The sequence below is a fragment of the Bufo bufo genome, chromosome 1, assembly GCF_905171765.1.
Source record: "Bufo bufo chromosome 1, aBufBuf1.1, whole genome shotgun sequence".
NCBI lineage: Eukaryota > Metazoa > Chordata > Amphibia > Anura > Bufonidae > Bufo > Bufo bufo.
The window spans coordinates 397416932-397438412 of record NC_053389.1 but is presented as its reverse complement, the minus strand read 5'-3'; the positions used below and the strand labels follow the sequence as shown (position 1 = coordinate 397438412).

The following is a 21481-nucleotide window of genomic DNA, read 5'->3' as shown; positions in this document are numbered from 1 at the left end:
ATTCATTTGGGTGGTAAGTTGCATGACCGAGCAATAAACCGCTAAAGTTGTGGAGTGACGATTTTGAAAAAAGGGCCTGGTCACTAGGGGGGTATAAACCTGTGGTCCTTAAGTGGTTAACATAAAAGAGTCATATCTTACTTGTGTGACCAGAGAAGAGTCATATTTTCAAGCTCTGACTCATCTCAGGTTAATCTGCATATGTATCAAATCGTTTTTTTTTTTTACACAATAAAAGCACACAGAGCTATGGGGACTGGGTATTGCGGATGTGCTAGCGGGCATCTAGCAACCCATGTCCTCAGCTCTATACCCAAAATCCAGGTGACAGGTTCCCTTTAAATCCTGCGACTATGTCACATTCTCTTGTGGCGAGGAGAAGAGATGGGTCCACGATACAATCTTTTCTCTACCACACAGAGATTTATTCCTTCTGTCCAAATAATAGACCTAAAATGTCATGAAACCATGTTTATTTGCAGTCATTGCCTAGCTTTTCATATACCCAATTATTCATATACTGGAGTGGAGCAGCGATCATACATCAGAAAGCTATGGCCCCGCATGCGCTAGGCATTCTGAACTGAAAATGAAGGACCAAGAAAATCAGATAGACGGACAAATTAATACAAGAAACGTATACGGAGAAAGAAGCGGTGAAAGAAACGTAATGTAGCACCATATAAAATGTGCTGCACTTGTACCAAGGACTGGCTGTGGCAATTCTGGAGATATTAGACGATATTAGATCCCACGTGTCTTCAAATCTTTTTACTGCAGCAGCTAAAATTATACATATGGGTAAGCCTGGTGATAGTGAAACCACTGTATGGCCAGGTTTTTTCTACTGGACACAAATCCGAAACATGTCGGACTCCTCCCCCCCCCCCCCCCCCCCCCCGGCGTTGTGACAGGATGCCCGCTGAATGATTTCAGCGGACATCCTGTTGCGATTAACCCCCGCCGCGCCACAATCGTGATTTAAACTTAGGACGTACCGGTCCGCCCTGAGTCCTTAAGGGGTTAAAGAAACAAGGCAAATGATAAAATCTCCACCTCCATTCATTCTGTTCATGGCTTAAATCCAAATGGTGCAACTAGAAAGGACTAGGCCCTACAGCAAGTTTATGAACAGGGCCCCCTCCCTCCCATACATTAGCATCATATTCCTGTGTGCTGCTGGGACTGGGGCGTACTTCCTATTGCTATGTCTGTACAGCAGTAATTCACTGATGACTGAGTTATTGATATTATCTGAGGGGCTCTCGTCTCTATGGATGTCATGTGACTGCTCCTCTGAACATGCTTGCTGCAATGCATGATGGGATTTTTACTTTCACTTTGCAGCTGCTCCTCCCGCACAGCCGGTCTGAGGGAGCTCCTCCAGGGAGGCATGTCATGGTGAACAGGTTAGAAAAATGATATACAGACAGTACATGTCACATGACATAAATACTTCATAGTTTTGGTTATTGTCTAGGGCACTTTGGATTTTTTGATACTTATCGTGGCCAACCCCTTTAATTAATGCTGTAAGCATCAGATCTTTATGTACCTGGCTGGTGGCCATGAGGAGGCCATGGTTGGCCCCCTGGGTATCAGCCCACCGGGAAGTTTTGCTGTAGGGTCTATGGCCAGTCCGCCCCTGGAAATCACTGACTGTGTGAATAAGCCTTTAGGAGTCGGGAAGGCATTTTTCCCCTAAAATGAGGACAACTGGTTTCTACCTCAAGTTTGCAGGAAAACAGGCTGAACTGGATGGACGTATGTGCAGCTCGCCTCACCACATATAATAGTTAAAGGGAATATGTCATCAGGAAAAAAAAATAATCTGGAAACTTTTTTTTAGAATGCTTGGCGAGTTTATTTTTTTCTATGTCACTATCAGTATTAAAAAAAAAAAAAAAAAATCACTGAGCATAATATGCCCACACTTCCTGTTCTGTATAGATCACTTTTCAGAAGACACCTCATTACCCTTAGGCCAGGGCTCGACAAATCCCAGGCGCCAGGTCGCCATGGCGACCGGGAATTTAGTCCTGGCGCTTGGGTATTTGTCAGCCCGTTTTCAAAGGTGCCCGTGCGATGGGTGCGGAGCTGCCGTTCTGTCCGGAGGCAGCACCGTTTGAAAAACAGCTCCGTCACAGCACACAATAGCAGAGACGCTGGCAGCAGGGAGGGGAGGGACTCGGGAGGAGTGTAATCTGATCCTAGAGTGGAAGCTGCTTCTGCCAGCCCCTCCCCTCCCCGCCCACCAACCAATCAGAGCTGAGGCAAGGACTTGCAGCTCTGAGCCGTCTGAGTAGTGCAGGGAGTTAGAATAGAAATGAATCGAATGAGTCTCAGGTTAAGAATCTAAAGATCCGATTAGTTAGTGACTCATTCGATTATATGAGTTAAAAGAGCAGTGAGTCAGACTCTAGAACAGGTTACACTGAGGCTGTCTGCTGATGATTTTGCAGCAGTGATCAGATTAAGGGACAGGAGCAGAGAGATAAGAGAAGTGACAGATGACACAGTTTAGATTACAGTTTGAATTAACCCTTTAGGATCAAATTGGCTTCTCAAGGAGATCTATATGTTAAAGGCATCCCTTCTTCTGTCTCATTCAGTAGCTATAGAACTAAGGGTACTTTCACACTTGCGGCAGGACGGATCAGGCAGGCTGTTCACCCTGTCGGATCCGTCCTTCCGCTGTTTCGCCGGACCACCGCTCCGTCCCCATTGACTATAATGGGGGCAGAGCTCTGGCGCAGCACGGCAGTGCATGGTGAAAGGCCGCCGGACTAAAAGTACTGCATGTCCAACTTTTCAGTCCGGCGGCCTCTCACCGCGAACTGCCGTGCTGCGCCGGAGCTCCACCCTCGTCCCCATTATAGTCAATAGGGTCCGGGGATGGAGCGGCGGTATATGTAACATGGTATACAGCATTATTGGGGGGGCTCTATGGAGAAGTGGGGGGGGGGGGCACTATGGGGGCACCTACTAGGGGCTTTATGACGCGGCTCTGCCTGGCTCCTAACTTTTTTAGCTGGCTCCTAGATTTCAAGGAAATTTGTCAAGCCCTGCCTTAGGCTTCATGAACACAGCTGTACCATGTTTTGCAGTCCACAAATCGTGGATCCGCCAAAAAACGGATAATGGCCGTGTGTGTTTCGCATTTGGCAGTCCTCAACAGACCAGTCCTATCCTTGTCCATGATACGGACAAGAATAGGGCATGTTCTATTTCTTTTTTGCAGCTCGGACGTGGACCCAAACAACATTTGTGTGCATAAGGCCTTAGAGTAAGGATTAAAATGACAAGATAACCATTCACAATAGGTGAATTCACATCGATCAACTCTCCCAGCACAATGATGTCTACACAGGTCGGAGCAGGTCTAGAAAAAACTCACATAGGCACAAGACTGGAGGGGGACTCATTGTCTTCTATGGAAAGCACGTATCTAACTGCTGTTAACAGCAGCCCAGACAAGATGGCTGCCTACATATTAATGTAGAGAAAACAGAATAAAAAATGTACAAACTCAAAAAACAAATTAGTAAAAAGAAATATATGTTTCACCATCTGGTTTTAATTGATAAGAAAATAGGTCCTGTCACTAGTATATACCCCTATAAGCCACTGCAAATCACCACATCAGAGATCTGTGCAGCGCGGGTAGGCGGGCACATATGTGTTGTGATCAGAATATATTGGCTGAGAGTCTCAGATTTTATTACATGACACGGAGGCTCCTATTGCTTTCTCTTTCTTTACTAACCAACCAATAGCAGCAAAGAAAACAAAAAAAGTAACCATGGTAACAAGACCCTCCCACATAAGACCAATATAATAGTCCTGCTTTGCATAGATTCCCCCCCTTTCTTTGCTGCTGACCACTCAGATAGGTACTTATTGTGGTCTTCATATTCAGTAGTGATTTAGAGTATTATACTGTTCTATCTAATTTTGGTATATATACACTACTCAAAAAAATAAAGGGAACACTTAAACAACACAATGTAACTCCAAGTCAATCACACTTCTGTGAAATCAAACTGTCCACTTAGGAAGCAACACTGAGTGACAATCAATTTCACATGCTGTTGTACAAATGGGATAGACAACAGGTGGAAATTATAGGCAATTAGCAAGACAGCCCCAATAAAGGAGTGGTTCTGCAGGTGGTGACCACAGACCACTTCTCATTTTCTATGCTTCCTGGCTGATGTTTTGGTCACTTTTGAACAGGGTGGATTTGATCTAAATCAAAATGATTTAAATCACGATTTAAATCACGATTTAAATCACTAGTCAGTAAGGCATGATTTAAATCATAGTTTTCTACATAAAGACTAATTCTTGCTGGTATAACTTATAATATGCAAGTAGATGAAGATTTAAACAACTTTTCATATTAGTTTGATTAGGTTGATTCTGCATTCATAGGTTTGTAGAAGTTAGGATTAAGGTATTTTTCTCAACTCTGTTCATGTTATAACATTTTTGCTGTGAAGAAGAGGCATGTGATCTCTGCTGAGTCAAATTCAGTTTTGAGAACTGCAAAAGTAAACCAAGCATCTGTGATAATATCTTGTAGGCAGAGAAACTGCCCAATAATCTTACAAAAACATTGACATTGTGAATGGATTAATGGAATTTATTTACCAAAAAAATTACACATATAGAAACATAGAATGTGTCGGCAGATAAGTGTCACGACCGCTATCCCAGCAGCAGTCGTGTCGCACCAGACGGAGGGGAAGGGGGACCCTTATCTACGGATGGGAATAGTATGGCCACCCCTGACTAACCCTAAGCTGGCACCTGTCTGCCCTGATATCCTAGACGGGGTGTGAACCCGTGCGGCGAGCAGTATGCCTAAACCCTCAGTCACCCTAACAAGCCTAATGTGGGGAAAGGCCGATGGGAGCACTAGTCACCATCACTCATGTCTAGGAGAACAGCAGGGGAAGACAGCAACAAACAAACTATAGCAGAGATAGACTTATCCAGTCACGAGCAGAGAAGGCGATCCCAATCACTACAATCCACGCCGGACAAGAGCTCCACAGCAACACCATCAAACGATCTCCTTCAAAGGTCAGAATAGAACTGGAAGTAAGGACTATATCTGGCAATGACTGCAAGTGAAACTGAAACTAATATAGTAGCTGTGAGTGGCAGACAGGACTCACCTGAGAAGGATGCCTACAAACTCCCAGTCAGGACAAAAAGATTCACAAGGCAAAACCCGGATGACATACCCTGAACCATGGAGCAAACTCACAAGCTATCGCGAGTAGCAAGTCGCTGCGACCTTCTCCTCCCAGACCTGTCTGGATCAGTCACAGTCGTGACAATAAGACCCATTTGGCCCATCTAGTCTGCCCAATATACTGAGTACTATGGATAGCCCCCGGCCCTATCTTATATGCAGGATGGCCTTATGCCTATCCCATGCATGCTTAAACTCCTCCACTGTATTTGCAGCTACCACTTCTGCAGGAAGGCTATTCCATGCATCCACTACTCTCTCAGTAAAGTAATACTTCCTGATATTACTTTTAAACCTTTGCCCCTCTAATTTAAAACTATGTCCTCTTGTAGCAGTTTTTCTTCTTTTAAATATTCTCTCCTCTTTTACCTTGTTGATTCCCTTTATGTATTTAAAAGTTTCTATCATATCACCTCTGTCTCGTCTTTCTTCCAAGCTATACATGTTAAGGTCCTTTAATCTTTCCTGGTAAGTTTTATCTTGCAATCCATGTACCAGTTTCGTAGCTCTTCTCTGAACTCTCTCCAAAGTATCAATATCCTTCTGGAGATATGGTCTCCAGTACTGCGCACAATACTCCAGATGAGGTCTCACTAGTGCTTTGTAGAGCGGCATGAGCACCTCCCTCTGTCTACTGGTAATGCCTCTCCCTATACACCCAAGCATTCTGCTAGCATTTCCTGCTGCTCTGTGACATGGTCTGCCTACCTTTAAGTCTTCTGAAATAATGACCCCCAAATCCCTTTCCTCAGATACTGAGGTTAGGACTGTATCACTGATTTTATATTCTGCTCTTGGGTTTTTACACCCCAGGTGCATTATCTTGCACTTATCAACATTAAATTTTAGTTGCCAGATTTCTGACCATTCCTCTAGTTTTCCTAAATCCTTTTCACTTTTGGTGTATCCCTCCAGGAACATCAACCCTGTTACAAATCTTTGTGTCATCAGCAAAAAGACACACCTTACCATCAAGGCCTTCTGCAATTTCGCTGATAAAGATAATAAACAATATGGGTCCCAGAACAGATCCCTGAGGTACCCCACTGGTAACAAGACCTTGGTCTGAATATACTCCATTGACTACAACCCTCTGTTGTCTGTCCATCAGCCACTGCCTAATCCATTCAACAATATGGGAGTCTACGTACAGCCTTATTCTACATAATTAAAAAATGAATCTTTATTTCATGATGGAATAACCTTTGGATGGTAATATATTTTCCTCAAAAACCATTTTATATAAAAAAAATCTGATTTAAATCAAAAAAATCCGATTTTTTTGATTTTTTTTAATCATTGATTTTTATCCACCCTGCTTTTGAATGCTGTCGGTGCTTTCACTCTAGTGGTAGCATGAGACAGAGTCTACAACCCACACAAGTGGCTCAGGTAGTGCAGCTTATCCAGGATGGCACATCAATGCGAGCTGTGGCAAGAAGGTTTGCTGTAGTGTCCAGAGCATGGAGGCGCTACCAGGAGACAGGCCAGTACATCAGGAGACGTGGAGGAGGCCGTAGGAGGGCAACAACCCAGCAGCAGGATTGCTACCTCCGCCTTTGTGCAAGGAGGAACAGGAGGAGCACTGCCAGAGCCCTGCAAAATGACCTCCAGCAGGCCACAAATGTGCATGTGTCTGCTCAAACGGTCAGAAACAGACTCCATGAGGGTGATATGAGGACCCGACGTCCACAGGTGGGGGTTGTGCTTACAGCCCAACACCGTGCAGGACGTTTGGCATTTGCCAGAGAACACCAAGATTGGCAAATTCGCCACTGGCGCCCTGTGCTCTTCACAGATGAAAGCAGGTTCACACTGAGCACATGTGACAGACGTGACAGAGTCTGGAGACGCCGTGGAGAACGTTCTGCTGCCTGCAACATCCTCCAGCATGACCGGTTTGGGTCAGTAATGGTGTGGGGTGGCATTTCTTTGGAGGGCCGCACAGCCCTCCATGTGCTTGCCAGAGGTAGCCTGACTGCCATTAGGTACCGAGATGAGATCCTCAGACCCCTTGTGAGACCATATGCTGGTGCGGTTGGCCCTGGGTTCCTCCTAATGCAAGACAATGCTAGACCTCATGTGGCTGGAGTGTGTCAGCAGTTCCTGCAAGACGAAGGCATTGATGCTATGGACTGGCCCGCCCGTTCCCCAGACCTGAATCCAATTAAGCACATCTGGGACATCATGTCTCGCTCTATCCACCAACGTCACGTTGCACCACAGACTGTCCAGGAGTTGGCAGATGCTTTAGTCCAGGTCTGGGAGGAGATCTCTCAGGAGACCGTCCTCCACCTCATCAGGAGCATGCACAGGCGTTGTAGGGAGGTCATACAGGCACGTGGAGGCCACACACACTACTGAGCCTCATTTTGACTTGTTTTAAGGACATTACATCAAAGTTGGATCAGCCTGTAGTGTGTTTTTCCACTTTAATTTTGAGTGTGACTCCAAATCCAGACCTCCATGGGTTGAAAAATTTGATTTACATTTTTTTATTTTTGTATGATTTTGTTGTCAGCACATTCAACTATGTAAAGAACAAAGTATTTCAGAAGAATATTTAATTAACTCAGATCTAGGATGTGTTATTTTTGTGTTTCCTTTATTTTTTTGAGCAGTGTATGATTTATTTATAGTATATATTTAGATTCAATACTCGGTTTTTTCCCCTTTTCTGGTTTCCCTTAAGTTGTTTGGTTTTCCCACACTTGTTTTTCAGTAGTCGCTTTCCTGATTCTGTCTGTCCCTTCTTATCCCTTATTTCTACTTGCTATTTTGACTTCTGCCTCCGGTTCTTGTGCCGCTCCCCTGCGCACTCACCAGTGTTCTCCTGGTACCCTTGTCGGCGGCCGAAATCTCGCGCGATTTCGGCCGCCGTCTTCTTCTTCCCCACACCTGAAGCGGGACCTCTCCTTCCCGCTTCGTCTTCAGCTCGTCCCTCCCGAAGTCTCGCGAGACTTCGGGCGCGGCTTCCACAAAGTTCCGTCTATCTCTTCACAGCGGCGTGTGATTTCGCGCATGCTCGCAGTATACTCCGGATGCTCCGTTAAACCTGTCAGCCCTGATCGGTCCTCTGGTATTAATACCTACTTTTTCTACCGCCTGGTTCTCCCCCTTCAGTGGCCACAGTAGATAGTAGACATAGGTAGTTTTGCTTACCCCTACACTGAGAAATATAAATGTCAGAAGACAGCCTCCCCATTAACCGCATTCCTGAGGACATGGAAGTGACCCCCCCCCCCCCATGCCCAGGTTGCAGGCTCCAATTCTGATGAGACGCAGGCTTTGGCAATCCAACGCTCTGTGGCAGTGGCTATCCATGCCGCCATGGGCTCCATGTCCACTGCTATTTCGCAGTCTCTCTCTGAGGTCCTTATGGCACACTCATCTTCATCCGGACCCAGTAGCCGCCCTAGACCCTTGACCTCACGGACAGCTAACGCTGATCCTCCAGCCTCCAGAACCACTAAGACTGGTCTGATGCTTGCCACCCAAGAGAGCGCACTGCGTTCGCGCAAAAGAGCCTATGCCCGCCAGGCAGAAAAGGTGAGGCCATGGAAATGCGCCAGAGCGCAATATGATACACAGTCCGAACTCGGATCTGAAGAGGAGGCGCAGTCAGAACCTGACATTGGTTCATAGCAGGAGGAAGTGGAACTATTGGAGGTGGACCCTCCCGGGCCATCGTCAGTTCCTAACCCCCCCCCTTTCCAACCCCAAGGTCCCTTCGGATGTCCCCACTAGATGTTATACTAGACTCCTCTGGAGAGCCGCTGTTCGACCCGGATGCACTCAATCATCCGAGGTCCGCGGAGTGTCTCCCATCGGACCACATTGCCAAATATTTGGAGTCAAGGGTACGCCAGCCCCTTAGCAAGGAGGCTAGGAACAAATTGAGGGCTGAGTGCCCTAGATTTGTTGTCCCTAACAAGGTCTGTGACACACCTGTTGTGGATCCTAAAATGATCCAATTTCTGGCCAAGTCTGGGTGGAACCCCCGTAAGGGTCTTGAGTCAGCACTAAAGGCCTGCCAGGATAAATTGCTGGATGTCCTAGGCCCCCCCTTACTAAGATTTTCGAGATGGCGGAATCCGCCAGAACCCAGAACACTCAGGTAGATCCGGAAGAACTCCGGGGATGGGCACAGCGTGCTCTGTCTCTCACTCGTAACGCAAATACCTCCCTCTCCATTGAGAGAAGGAAAGCCATTCTGTTCAAGATAGAACCGAAGCTTTCCAATCTGGCCTTAACTGAGGCGGGCAAAGATGCCCAGGGTCTCCTCTTTGGAGACTCTTATTAAAGATTTGTCCCATTTTGTTGGTGCCTTCACGGCACTGGATAAAGCCCAATCGTCAATAAGACGGGTTTTCCATGGACGGGTCTCCACCAGGGTCGGCAGTGCTAGGGGCCGTCTGTCCGGCCGGTCATCTTTCCAGACCCGTGGTTCGGGTCGAGGCTCCGTTTCATTCAGATCCTCCAACCAAGAATTCCGCCAGCCTCCCGCCTTCTTCCCCACCCGTGGTGCTTCTTGGCAGTCCCGCGGATCCAGACGCCCATTCGGTAGGTCTACCAAACCCTTTATCTTCTTCGACTGTTTGGGTAGGGGGCAGACTCCGTCTCTTTTCCCACCCTTGGTCAGCCATCACTGCCGACCCATGGATCCTCACTAACGTACGGGGGTTTCACATAGAATTGGTGGTTCCTCCGAGTTTCATTCCACCGCCGCATCCCATTGTCCTCCCTGCCCCGAAACAACTTCTTTTGCACAGGGAGTTGAAGGAACTTTTTCTGAAGGGCACGATAGAACCGGCCCCAGACCCCTCCGATTGCATTATCAGCAACATGTTTCTGGTGGCCAAAAAAGGAGGCCAGATGCGTCCAGTGATCAACCTTCGGGCACTGAACGCATTTGTCCGTTATTGCCACTTCAAGATGGAGGGCATCCACCTCCTCAGAGACATGCTCCTCCACGGAGATTGGTTGGTCAAACTAGACCTGAAGGATGCCTATTTAACAGTACCGGTTTCCGAGACGTCCAGGAACCTGCTTTGTTTCCAATGGAACATGAAGATGTGGCGGTTCACCTGCCTCCCTTTCGGGTTCTCCTCAGCTCCTTGGTGCTTCACCAAGTTATTGCGCCCGGTCGTATCCTGCCTTGCGCCCGGAGACAATATCCTCCTCATGGCCCAGGACAGTCCTACCCTACTCACACATTTATCCTGGACAATGGACCTGTTGTCCCACCTCGGGTTTCTCCTCAACCTGGAGAAATCCTGCCTTACTCCTTCCCAATCCATGGAGTTTTTAGGCTTCACAATCAATTCAACGACTGAAACCCTCAGCCTACAGTCATCCAAGGTCCGGGCCATCCGCAAGGAACTCCGCCAGACGTTATCCCTTCCACAAGTATCCTTACGTCACCTGGCCCGCATCATAGGCCTCCTCTCTATCCAGGCAGTTTTTCCAGCACCCCACATTATCGTGCCATGCAACACCTCAAGATATCTCACCTTCGCGGTGGTGCATCATACGCAGACCTGATCACATTAGACGAGGAGTCCAGGGACGAGCTAAGATGGTGGATCCGGAACTTAGAAGTTTGGAATAGCAAAGCTATTTTCAGCCCGCGTCTGGACTTCACAATAGAATCGGACGCCAGCCTGCTGGGATGGAGCGCCTATTGTGACGGAGTGAACAGTTTTGCGAACGGACTGACCAGCACCTGCATCAGATTAAGGATGGACAACATTTCTGCAGTACGATACGTCAACGCCATGGGCGGCACGCACTCGACCGCATTGTCCCATCTGGCTCGAGACTTCTGGACTTTGTCTGTCCAGGGAGATCACCGTTGTTGCGGAGTATCTTCCCGGCCTTTACAATACGCACGCGGACTTGAGCTCTCGTTTTCTCTCCGACTCCAGCAATTGGTGATTGGACACGACGGTCTTCTCATCCATATCCTCCCGATGGGGTCCCTGCTGTATAGATCTATTCACATCCAGTTTGAATACCCAACTTCCCAGATTCTTCAGCTGGCGCCCGGATCCAGACGCGGAAGCCACCGACGCCTTTCAACAGAACTGGTCCAACAACCTCATGTATGCCTTCCCCCCATTTGCTCTGATTCACCGAGTGCTAGCCCAGGTCCGCCAACAGGAGGCCGAACTAGTCCTGGTGGTTCCTTTTTGGAACTCCCAGTCATGGTTTCCTCAGCTGATGGAATGCCTGATCCAGTGCCCTCTCCTTCTTCCAGTTTTTCCAGATCTCTTGTTAGACCAGTCAGGTCTGCAACATCCTCTCGTCTTAGAAGAAACCCTCCAACTCCTAGCCTGCAGGATCTCAGGGAACCCTGGAACGTCGCAGGAGTTTCGGAATCTACTAGACGCCTCCTGGAGGACGCATGGGCCCCCGGTACTAGACGGGCTTATCGGGCAGCCTGGAAGTCGTGGGCTGATTGGTGCTTGGCTAGGCACATGGATCCTGTTTCAGCACCTGTGACGGAGATTCTTCAATTTCTCGCTTCGCTTTTCGAGGCTGGCAAGGCATATCGTACTATCAATGTTTTTCTTCCTCTCATCAGGGATTCGATGGGTGCCCTGCTGGTCAGCACCCTTTGGTGTGCCGCCTTCTTAAAGGCGCTCGTCTTTCCCGTCCTCCCAGACCCCGTTTCTCAGCCACGTGGGATGTGGCTTCTGTATTATCCTTGTTCTCTTCTTGGCCGCCTAACGCGGAACTTTCTTTGCAACAGCTTTCGGCCAAGTTGGTCTCCTTATTCTGTTTGATTTCTTGTAAGAGTCTCAGATGTCCGAGCCTTGGACCATGACGCTCGCTCCTTCACTCCGGTCGGGGTGGTGTTCAATATTACACGCCGCACCAAGACAAACATTAAATCCGTGTCTTATCCCAGCTTCCCGGATGCTCCAGCCCTCTGCCCAGTCATCTGTCTGAGGGAGTATGAGTCACGCACTGCCTCGCATCGCGAAACAACGCGCCCTCAGCTTTTTCTGTCATACCGCCGTCCCTTTCTGCCTGTCACTAGCATCACTCTGGCTCGATGGGTTAAGTGGATTATGTCCTTAGCAGGGGTGGACACTTCGGTTTTTACTGCGCACTCTACGAGAGGTGCTTCTGCGACCTCCATGGCAGTCGCGGGAGCGAGATTAGAAGACATTATGAAACTAGCAGATTGGTCTCGGGTTTCTACGTTTTGTGAATTTTATTTTCGTCCTTCTGTTCACGTTTTTTCCTCTGTGGTAAGTCAGCTTTAAAGAGGACCTTTCACCTGTATAAACTATGTGAACAGAGTATGCTGCCATATAGAGCGGCGCCCGGGGATCTCACTGCACTTACTATTATCCCCGGGCGCCGCTCCGTTCTCCCGTTATAGGCTCCGGTACCTTTGCTTTTTAAGTTATAGTAGGCGGGTCTTCCCTTGTCCTGTGGGCGTCTCCTTCTCCTAGGCTGCAGCGCTGGCCAATCGCAGCGCACAGCTCACAGCTCACAGCCTGGGAGGTTTTTTTCTCCCAGGCTGTGAGCTTTGCGCTGCGATTGGCCAGCGCTACAGCCTAGGAGAAGGAGACTCCCACAGGACAAGGGAAGACCCGTCTACTATAACTTAAAAAGCAAAAGGTACCGGAGCCTATAACGGGAGAACGGAGCGGCGCCCGGGGATAATAGTAAGTGCAGTGAGATCCCCGGGCGCCGCTCTATATGGCAGCATACTCGGTTCACATAGTTTATACAGGTGAAAGGTCCTCTTTAAACTATCAATAGGAGCCTCCGTGTCATGTAATAAAATTGCATGATTTTCCTAACATATGACGTAAAGTCATGATTTTATTAAAGACACGGAGGCGAGTATTGCCCCTCCCCTTTTTTTTCTTTCCTCCCTATTGGTTGGTCAGTAAAGAGAGAGAAAGCAATACTCGCCTCCGTGTCTTTAATAAAATCATGACTTTACGTCATATGTTAGGAAAATCATGCAATTTTACCATATCAGAGTGAGGGCTTAGTCCATATATAATGTTAGCATCTATTGTTTTAGTGAATTATTTTCCGTGTTTTTTTTTCTTTATAAATGTAGCCATGCACATCCGCATATTTAGTTATCATATCGTGCAGGATGTTTTGTTATCTTTGGTTTATAGGGGGTAAATTCCAATTCAGTTGTATGCCTGTAAAAATATTTTTCCATTTTCTTGTAATTAAATACCACAATAAAATATACAGTGACAAGATTTACAATAGATTTTACACAAGCCCCATTTACACAAATGATGCTGGAAAGTACATTGTATTATAAAGACAACAGCAGTAGGTCTACCAGGTATACAAATGACTGGCACTGACATTTACAGAAGAGTCGCATAGACATACAATGAGAGGAACTGATAGAAGGCAGGCAGGCTACCTAGCACAAGAAATAATAGTTCTTTTCCATATGAAGCTGGTGGAAGAAAACGCCATGGGAGAAGGGGATGCCTAATTTCTACTCACCTCATGAAGATGAACCTCCTTCTTCTTGGAGGACAGGTTCATGTGTTTTTCCAGTACAGTGCAGTATTTCTCAGTCTCCTTGTCATATTTCTTTTTCACTTCCTGTATGTAATGACATTAATTGCAAAGTTAAAGAACACAAAAGAGGCCTAGTCATATGGTACTTGGACTATGGTTGACTTCATATAATTAATACCACCATAGTGTTTAGTCTCTCGCAGGTTTAATATATGCAGACTCAAATATGATGTATTAGCAGCCACAGGCATGTCTACACTAACTTAACAGATGAACAAGAGATCTGGTCAACCATTTATTAAGATGACCTAGCAGAGCCATGCATTTGGCTATACCTCATACAAGTGGTCCCTCAAAATATAATGGCCTCAGGATACAATATTTTCAACTTACAATGGTCTTTCCTGGGCCATCATCTTATTCCTTCAAACTAGATTCAAAATACAATGCCTCAGACTCAGATCCAACCAATGGATATGGCCATTTCTCTGGTGAAACACCTGTATTGGCTGGGTAGTAGCTCCTCTTTACATGCACATGTGCTAGGATGAGTTCCTTTGGACGTAAGGTGAGGACTTTTCCACTTTATTTTTCTGGATCCTGATGTACTCCCTGTCTTCTTCACAGTAAGTTATTTACAGCTTGCATCATCTATTCCTATATTTTAGGTCTTGCTCTTTCTGTTTTAGTTATCTCATTTTTCTTAAATTTCCATTTTCTCCTATCCTGGGATGACATTTGGAGGCTTTAGAACCATTTACTAGTTTTCCATAGAGTTAAAAGGGTTTTTCGAGATTTTCTTACTGATCGGTGGGGGTCCGACACCTTGGACTCCTGCCTATCGGCTGTCTGAGAAGGCACCAGCGCTCCTGTGAGGGCTGCAGCCTTCTCTATGCTTTTCCTAGGCCGAGTGACTACACGTTCATGTGTCACGTGGCCTAGAAGCAGCTCAGCCCATACAAGTGAATGGGGCTGAGCTGCAAAACCAAGCACAGCTGCTATACAACGTATGGCGCTGTGCATGGTGAGCTGAGAGAAGGCAGCGGCGCTCACAGGAGTGACAGTGCCTTCGGAAACAGCTGTTCAGCAGGGGTCCCATGTGTCGGACCCCAACCAGATACTGGTGACCTATCCTGATCATAAAAATAAAAAAAACATCCTGGAAAACTCAAGAGACAATGGTTTCAACTTACAATGGTCGCCCTGGAGCCATTTAATGTCTTAACTTGAGGGACCACTGTATCTTTGAGAAAAGGACTGCAGATATGAGAACTCCTATACCTGTAAATATGATTGACGGCAGCAGTAATTACCATGTGAAGCTTTACTACTTACAATAAAGCTGTTATATAGAACACTTTTCATTGACTGCCCTGAAAAAGCCACATGCATTTACCAGATTTTGTACTAATTAAACATTTACAAGCAGTAATGGCACACAAAGCATGTAATAAGTATGCATCCAAAAGATCACATTTTTTTAAGGCAGTGTGTCAGCTACTTTACGCATATTAAACTGCCATTGTTGCCCAGTACTTGATATAAAGAGTTAACAAATTGGACCTTTATTTTCTTTTTCTGTGTATCTGATGTTCAAAAATATGAAGTTTGATGACATATACTAATGAATTCCAAGTGCCCAGGGACATTTCCCATTGCTGCAAGTGCCCATACCCTCTAGAGACCGTCATCGAAGGCTTCTCATGTGTCTCACTGTAAGACAGCAGAGTGTCCTTACATCGCTGTCTCTGCTCTGCCCGCTGAAATCCTGCGCCAGCTTAGTTCACTGCCAGGCCCAGGCATGCGCAGCGAGCTCACAGCGGGTAGTGTACGGTGCATGGGTCCAGCGGTGAAGTAAGCTGGCATGGGATTTCAGGGAGAAGAGATGGTGACATAAGACACTAGGCTGTTTTACAGTGAGACCTGGGATAAGCTATCAACAACTGGAGGGCATCAGCACTTGGAGCAATGGGAAACGCCCCTGGGCACTTGCAAACTCATTAGCATATATATATATATATATATATATATATATATATATATATATTATTTTTTTTTTTTAACATCACATACTGGCAGCATTATGCCAGTGTTATCCAATACATTGCAGAACTGTAAGGGTTACATAGCATCATAAATCAATATAGTGCTATGCGACCCCCAGCAGCACTGGGAATTCAGGCCGGGAGCTGCGATGCAGACTCGCAGCGCTAAGATGAATCAGGGACAGGACTCATCTCAGGTTAATTTGCATATGTGTTAAATCAATTTTTTTACACAGGTTCCCTTCAAAGGGGTTGTCCAAGTTATTTTTTTGTTCTTTGTATGTTTCTAACCAAGCAAATGTAAGGGATTTTCAATTCACTTATGTCATCTACAATGGCCCTGTTCTAGTTAGCTGAGCGTCACATGACCTGTGATGTCCGCTTCTTTCTCTGCCCTGATGATGATCCGTGCACAGAGGCAGACCTCTCTCAGGCTGTGCTGGTTGGAGTGACTAGCCACGCCCCCTGTACTGGCTGAGCTGTCTGCTCTATGTTTCCCCTCCCACTGGATTCTTCTGCAAAGTTTAACCCCTTCTACTATCAGCAGCAGACTCCGGGTTGGAGGCTCTGTCTCAGGTGCTGAGAAGCTGCAGGGTTTTCTCTTCTCAGGGCAGTGAGGAGCTAAATGCTGTGCACAGGATCTTCCCTTCTCTGTACTCATCTGCTGGCTATGAGGAAGTATCTGTAGAGCATTGCACGAGAACAGGTAGGGGAAGATCCTGTGTGTATCAGCAATGTCATTGTACTCTACACCTGGGACTTGTAGTCCTACACATAAAACACGAGCAGTCAGACTTCAGGCGGCACAGCATTTTTATTCACTCCCTTTGCAGAGCAGGGGAAGGGGAAAGACAGTCTTTGTTGACACCCACAAATATTCAAGAGGAAAACCCCAGAGATTGTTGTTACACCCCCACCCCCCACAGCTCTGCAACTGCACGTCAACAAAGGGCCAGAACAGAACTAGGTAAAGTAGTAAAGATATATATTTTTGGCCTCATACTTGCTTATTTTATGTATATATTGCAGACATCAGATTTAGAGTGCTTTATTTTTTTCAGAATTTAGACAACCCTTTTAAGCAAAAGGCTGAAACACAATGTCTAGAGAGAAGTTCAGCGGACAAACGGACTGGCTGTACATAAAAATATTCATCATGTTCTGCCTGTTAGGATATAGCATACGGTATGGAACCACATTAACATTTATAAACCCAATATATCACAAAAAGCCACTAGCTCTTTTACACAAACCACAGTACCTTTGCTGCACCAATCTGTTCCTTTCTAAATTTTTCAAGGGGAGTAATGAGAACTTCTCCAGCATTTTCAATCTGCAAATATATATATAAAGACTGTTAGGAGCTTTTATTTCCCCAAACAAATCAAAATGCAGAATTGGAAAGCAGAATGTCACAGCATACGTTTGGCTTCATTTCCTTATTCGATTTAATTTTGCAGAAAAATTCAAGAAAAATCTCTTCAAAGAGAACCCTTTTGTCACGCAGTCTTATTGCAGACTGCAGGTAACTCATTCATAAACTTCTAGTAGGAATAATAAGGGATGGCACAACAGAGTCATTCTGGACCTAGATAGGTGGTCCATAACTGATATATCAAAGGGAATGCAAGTAGTTAATAAAGCAAACATGTCAGGAGAAATGGCTACTGGAATGAAACCATGAAAAAAAAAAAAAAAAACTTTGTACTAAAAAGGTCCTGAAGCAGTACATGAATAAGCAGAAATCTCCCATTAGGAACTTTGGTAACCAGTTGTGAAAAAAAAATGTCATGCTCCAATATACGCCTCTGCATAGAGGCAGCATGCAGCGGCACATGGAGTGCAGAGGGGCCCATAAAAGTACCATGTGCAGGACAGCTCATGTATGTTCTTGTCCAACTATAGCTGGAACATACAGATCTGCCGATATTAATCACCACTTCCTAGCTAAATGTTTTGCTTCTATGTGAGATGAACTAGGGGTCATGGGGGCAGATGCTTCTCTAGACTTAGGTTAGGGTGTAAAGATCTTCAGCAAACGATGAAAAAAGCAGAGTACAAATACTTGGAGCTCCATGGTCAGCACTGTAGACACTAATAACAGGCAGGACAGCTTTACCCTTGCTTTCTGCATCATGCATCTAAAAGGCAAGACTAATTCCTTGTGGTGGCTTTAAGCCACTAATCTGTAGATTGCCTTTTCCAAGGAGTTGGTGGACCATGATTCTGCACAACCTTGTCTGTGTCAGCAGGTTACAGGCTCCCTGTAGTACAGCTAATTCAGGCAAGGGAGAGAGGTCCTGATGCTGGGACCCTGAACAATAGTCAATGTATAGTACTGTGCTGTACTGTACTTTTAGACAGGTGTGGAAATGACTGATGTGCTTGCCCCCCCCTCTCCCCATGCCACTTTTTTATGTCTTCTCATCTCTGGCTAATGGGATGGGGCCCTTCCCTCTGTTACCCCCATAATTTGGCACGTCATTTTTACACACTGCAGGACGAACATCTGCTAAAAACATGAGTTTTCATCCTCTTGGACAATGCCTTATGTCACAACTTACCATCCGCATCCGTTCATCTTCAAGATTCCCCAATACAGCAGCAAATTCCTGCAGAGACCTGGCTGAAAAGTCAAGGGAGGAAATAAGAACAATACAGTGTTCAGCAGCAGTACTGATAGCTTCCTGGACGTGTCAGCACACTCACTACTACTACTCCTCACTTCCTACACAGTCTACTATCACAGCAAAAAGGTGTTTAACCCTGTACATGCAGGGTAGACGTCAGCCTTCAGTTTAATGATGAACATGTGTAATGGCACCCATTGGCTCATTGAGTTCCATCAGAGAGGTTCACCCTCCACTCATGCATTTTAATACACATTCATTAAAGACTTTATGTGGGGTAGGGGCATCAATATATTAGAAAAATATATATAAAACAGGCACAAATCATTAAAGGGGTCATCCAATAAAAAGTATTTATCACCTATCCAAAAGCTGAGGGGTACCAGAGTCCCCTCTCTGAATCACATGTCAGTCCAACCTTCTATTCACTTCTAAGAGGCCGAAATAGACAGCACTCCATCTGTCCCATAGAAAATGGTATTGGAAAGAGTAGTCTGCTGCACATACATAAATGTATGTTCCAAAAAGAATTATTACACAGAGCATAAGCAAAGCATGTTTGTGGAAAACTGGGAGAGGCCACTCAAAATCCCATTTACAATCTGAGAATTAGGGCTCTTTCACATGAGCGGATGCCGTGCGTGTCATCCGCTGCGTTAAAGACCGCAAGCCGTGCTCCGGACAGCAGAGAATTGGAGCATTAACATGATTGATAATGCTCCGTGCCTCTCTGTGATCTTTTTACTACAAAATCACATTGACAACTTAATCTCACTGTGATTTTGTACTAAAAACGTCACAGAGAGGCACGGAGCATTATCAATCATGTTACTGCTCCGTGTCTCTGCTGTCCAGAGCACGGCTTGGCTGTCTTTCACGCAGCGGATTACACGCACAGCATCCACTCGTGTGAAAGAGCCCTTAGGCCTCATTCACACAGGCGTCGCGTGTGAGGGACGGACAAGATGTGGGTTCGTTGCGGGAAAATGCGCAATTTTTCCGCACGAGTGCAAAGCGTTTTGATGCACGCGCGTGAGAAAAATCAGCATGTTTGGTACCCAGACCCAAACCCGGACTTCTTCACAGAAGTTCGGGTTTGGGATCGGTGTTCTGTAGATTTTATTATTTTCCATGGCATTCTTAATACAGAATGCTAAGTAAATTAGGGATGGAGGGGTTAAAAAAGAAAAAAGAAAAATTAAACTCACCTCATCCACTTGTTCATGCAGCCCGGCTCTTCTTTCTTCTTCTTTGAGGACCTGGGAGGAAACGGACCTTTGGTGATGTCACTGCGCTCATCACATGGTCTCTTTTTTCCTCCCAGGTCCTCAAAGAAGAAGACGACAAGCCAGGCTGCGCGAACAAGTGGATGAGGAGAGTTTAATTTTTTATATATTTTTTTTTAACCCCTCCATCCCTAATGTACTTAGCATTCTGTATTAAGAATGCTATTATTTTCTCTTATAACCATGCTATAAGGGAAAATAATAAAGATCGGGTCCCCATTTCGATAGTCTCCTAGCAACCATGCGTGAAAATCGCACCACATCCGCACTTGCTTGCGGATGCTTGCGATTTTTACGCAGCCCTATTCACTTCTATGGTGCCTGCATTGCGTGAAAAACACACAATATAGAGCTTCCTGCGATTTTCAAGCAATATAGAGCTTCCTGCGATTTTCAAGCAATATAGAGCTTCCTGCGATTTTCACGCAACGCACTAGTGATGCGTGAAAATCACCGCTCAAGTGCACAGCCCCATTGGAGTAAATGGGTCCAGATTCAGTGTGGGTGCAATGCGTTCACCTCACGCATTGCACCCGCACGGAATTCTCGCCCCCGTGTGAAAGGGGCCTTACAGTGCAGTAGTGATCCAAGAAGAAATATTGGTCAGCATGGGCCAGCAGGGGAGATAATAAACACCATGGACAGAAGCTGGGTTGGAGAAGGATTGGAGGGGGGTAGGGGGACATAACACACAAGGGTCTTACCAATGCAGATTTCATCATCAGTTTCTGCATCACCAATGCACCGGAATTTGAATTCATTCAGTGAACCAGCAAATTTTCTTTTTGCAGACGACAGAGCTGTAGGAGAAGAGAAGGATTCAGCCATGTGTATAGAGAGGAGCACAACACAAAAAGGAAACAAAATCTCTATTGTTTATCCAGTTTTAACTTTTAATTTTTCAGTCAATAAACCTCACCGAGTTGTATGAAAACATATTTTCCATGCATTTCTCGGAAAGACTGAAGGACCTATAATCAGGCCAATTATCAGAAATGAGCGTTTGTAAAAAAAAAATGCTCGTTCCCGATAATTGCTCTGTGTAAAGTGCCAGTGATCACCAATGAATGAGCAAACACTCCCAACAGAAATGAATGAATTGGTGGACCAACATGCGTACTACCTCCCTATTCAGAGAGCAAACTCAGATCTCAAGATTACTGGGGGGGCCCGCTTATTACCTATCTTGCGGATATATCTTAAAGAGGTAGTCTGGTTAAGTCCTTTGGGTAGGGAACACTCCAGTGCTTAAGGTCTTCAGAGTAGGTGGGCTAAGCTATCTTCATATGTCATCAATTTGTAAGCTACTATATTTTCATATAAGATTATTGCCTGTGGTTGTTTTCTGTGCCAGATGTGGTGGGGGCTTGGCTGGACAACAGATTTAGTTTAATCTGATGGAGTGTAGGCATGAACTCAAACCAAGAGAAGGTAGAAAAAAAAAATCAGATCAGACACTAAACATATGATTCAGGATATTATTAAGCCACTAATGTTTAAACAAACTAGGCGAAGGAGCGATAGCTGAAAAAGAGCTCTCGACCAAGCACGCAGCCACAGACCGGAACTGTACTTGGTGCACGGAAACAGGTTCTTATGTCATTAACATTTGGCACAAGCTGCCTGAAGAAGGAAAGATGTGCAGCTGGAGGACAAGAAAGATAAGAGTAAGGCTACATGCACACAAACTATTTGTTTCCGTGTCCGTTCATGTCAACGGGTCCGCAAAAAACACTG

At 45.8% G+C, this 21481-nt stretch overlaps 1 protein-coding gene across 2 annotated transcripts in view; it reads right to left on the bottom strand.

Moving 5' to 3' along the window:
- ARHGAP26 (Rho GTPase activating protein 26) overlaps window positions 1-21481 on the bottom strand; it is a 608947-nt gene that overhangs the window by 450282 nt on the left and 137184 nt on the right. For both annotated transcript variants that reach the window (XM_040406016.1, XM_040406026.1), the window contains exons 2-5: window positions 20449-20544; window positions 18393-18454; window positions 17090-17161; window positions 13766-13867 (exon numbers count right to left, since the gene is read on the bottom strand). In XM_040406016.1, coding sequence (XP_040261950.1) covers window positions 13766-13867; window positions 17090-17161; window positions 18393-18454; window positions 20449-20544 — 332 coding nt within the window. The remainder of the gene's footprint in view (window positions 1-13765; window positions 13868-17089; window positions 17162-18392; window positions 18455-20448; window positions 20545-21481) is intronic.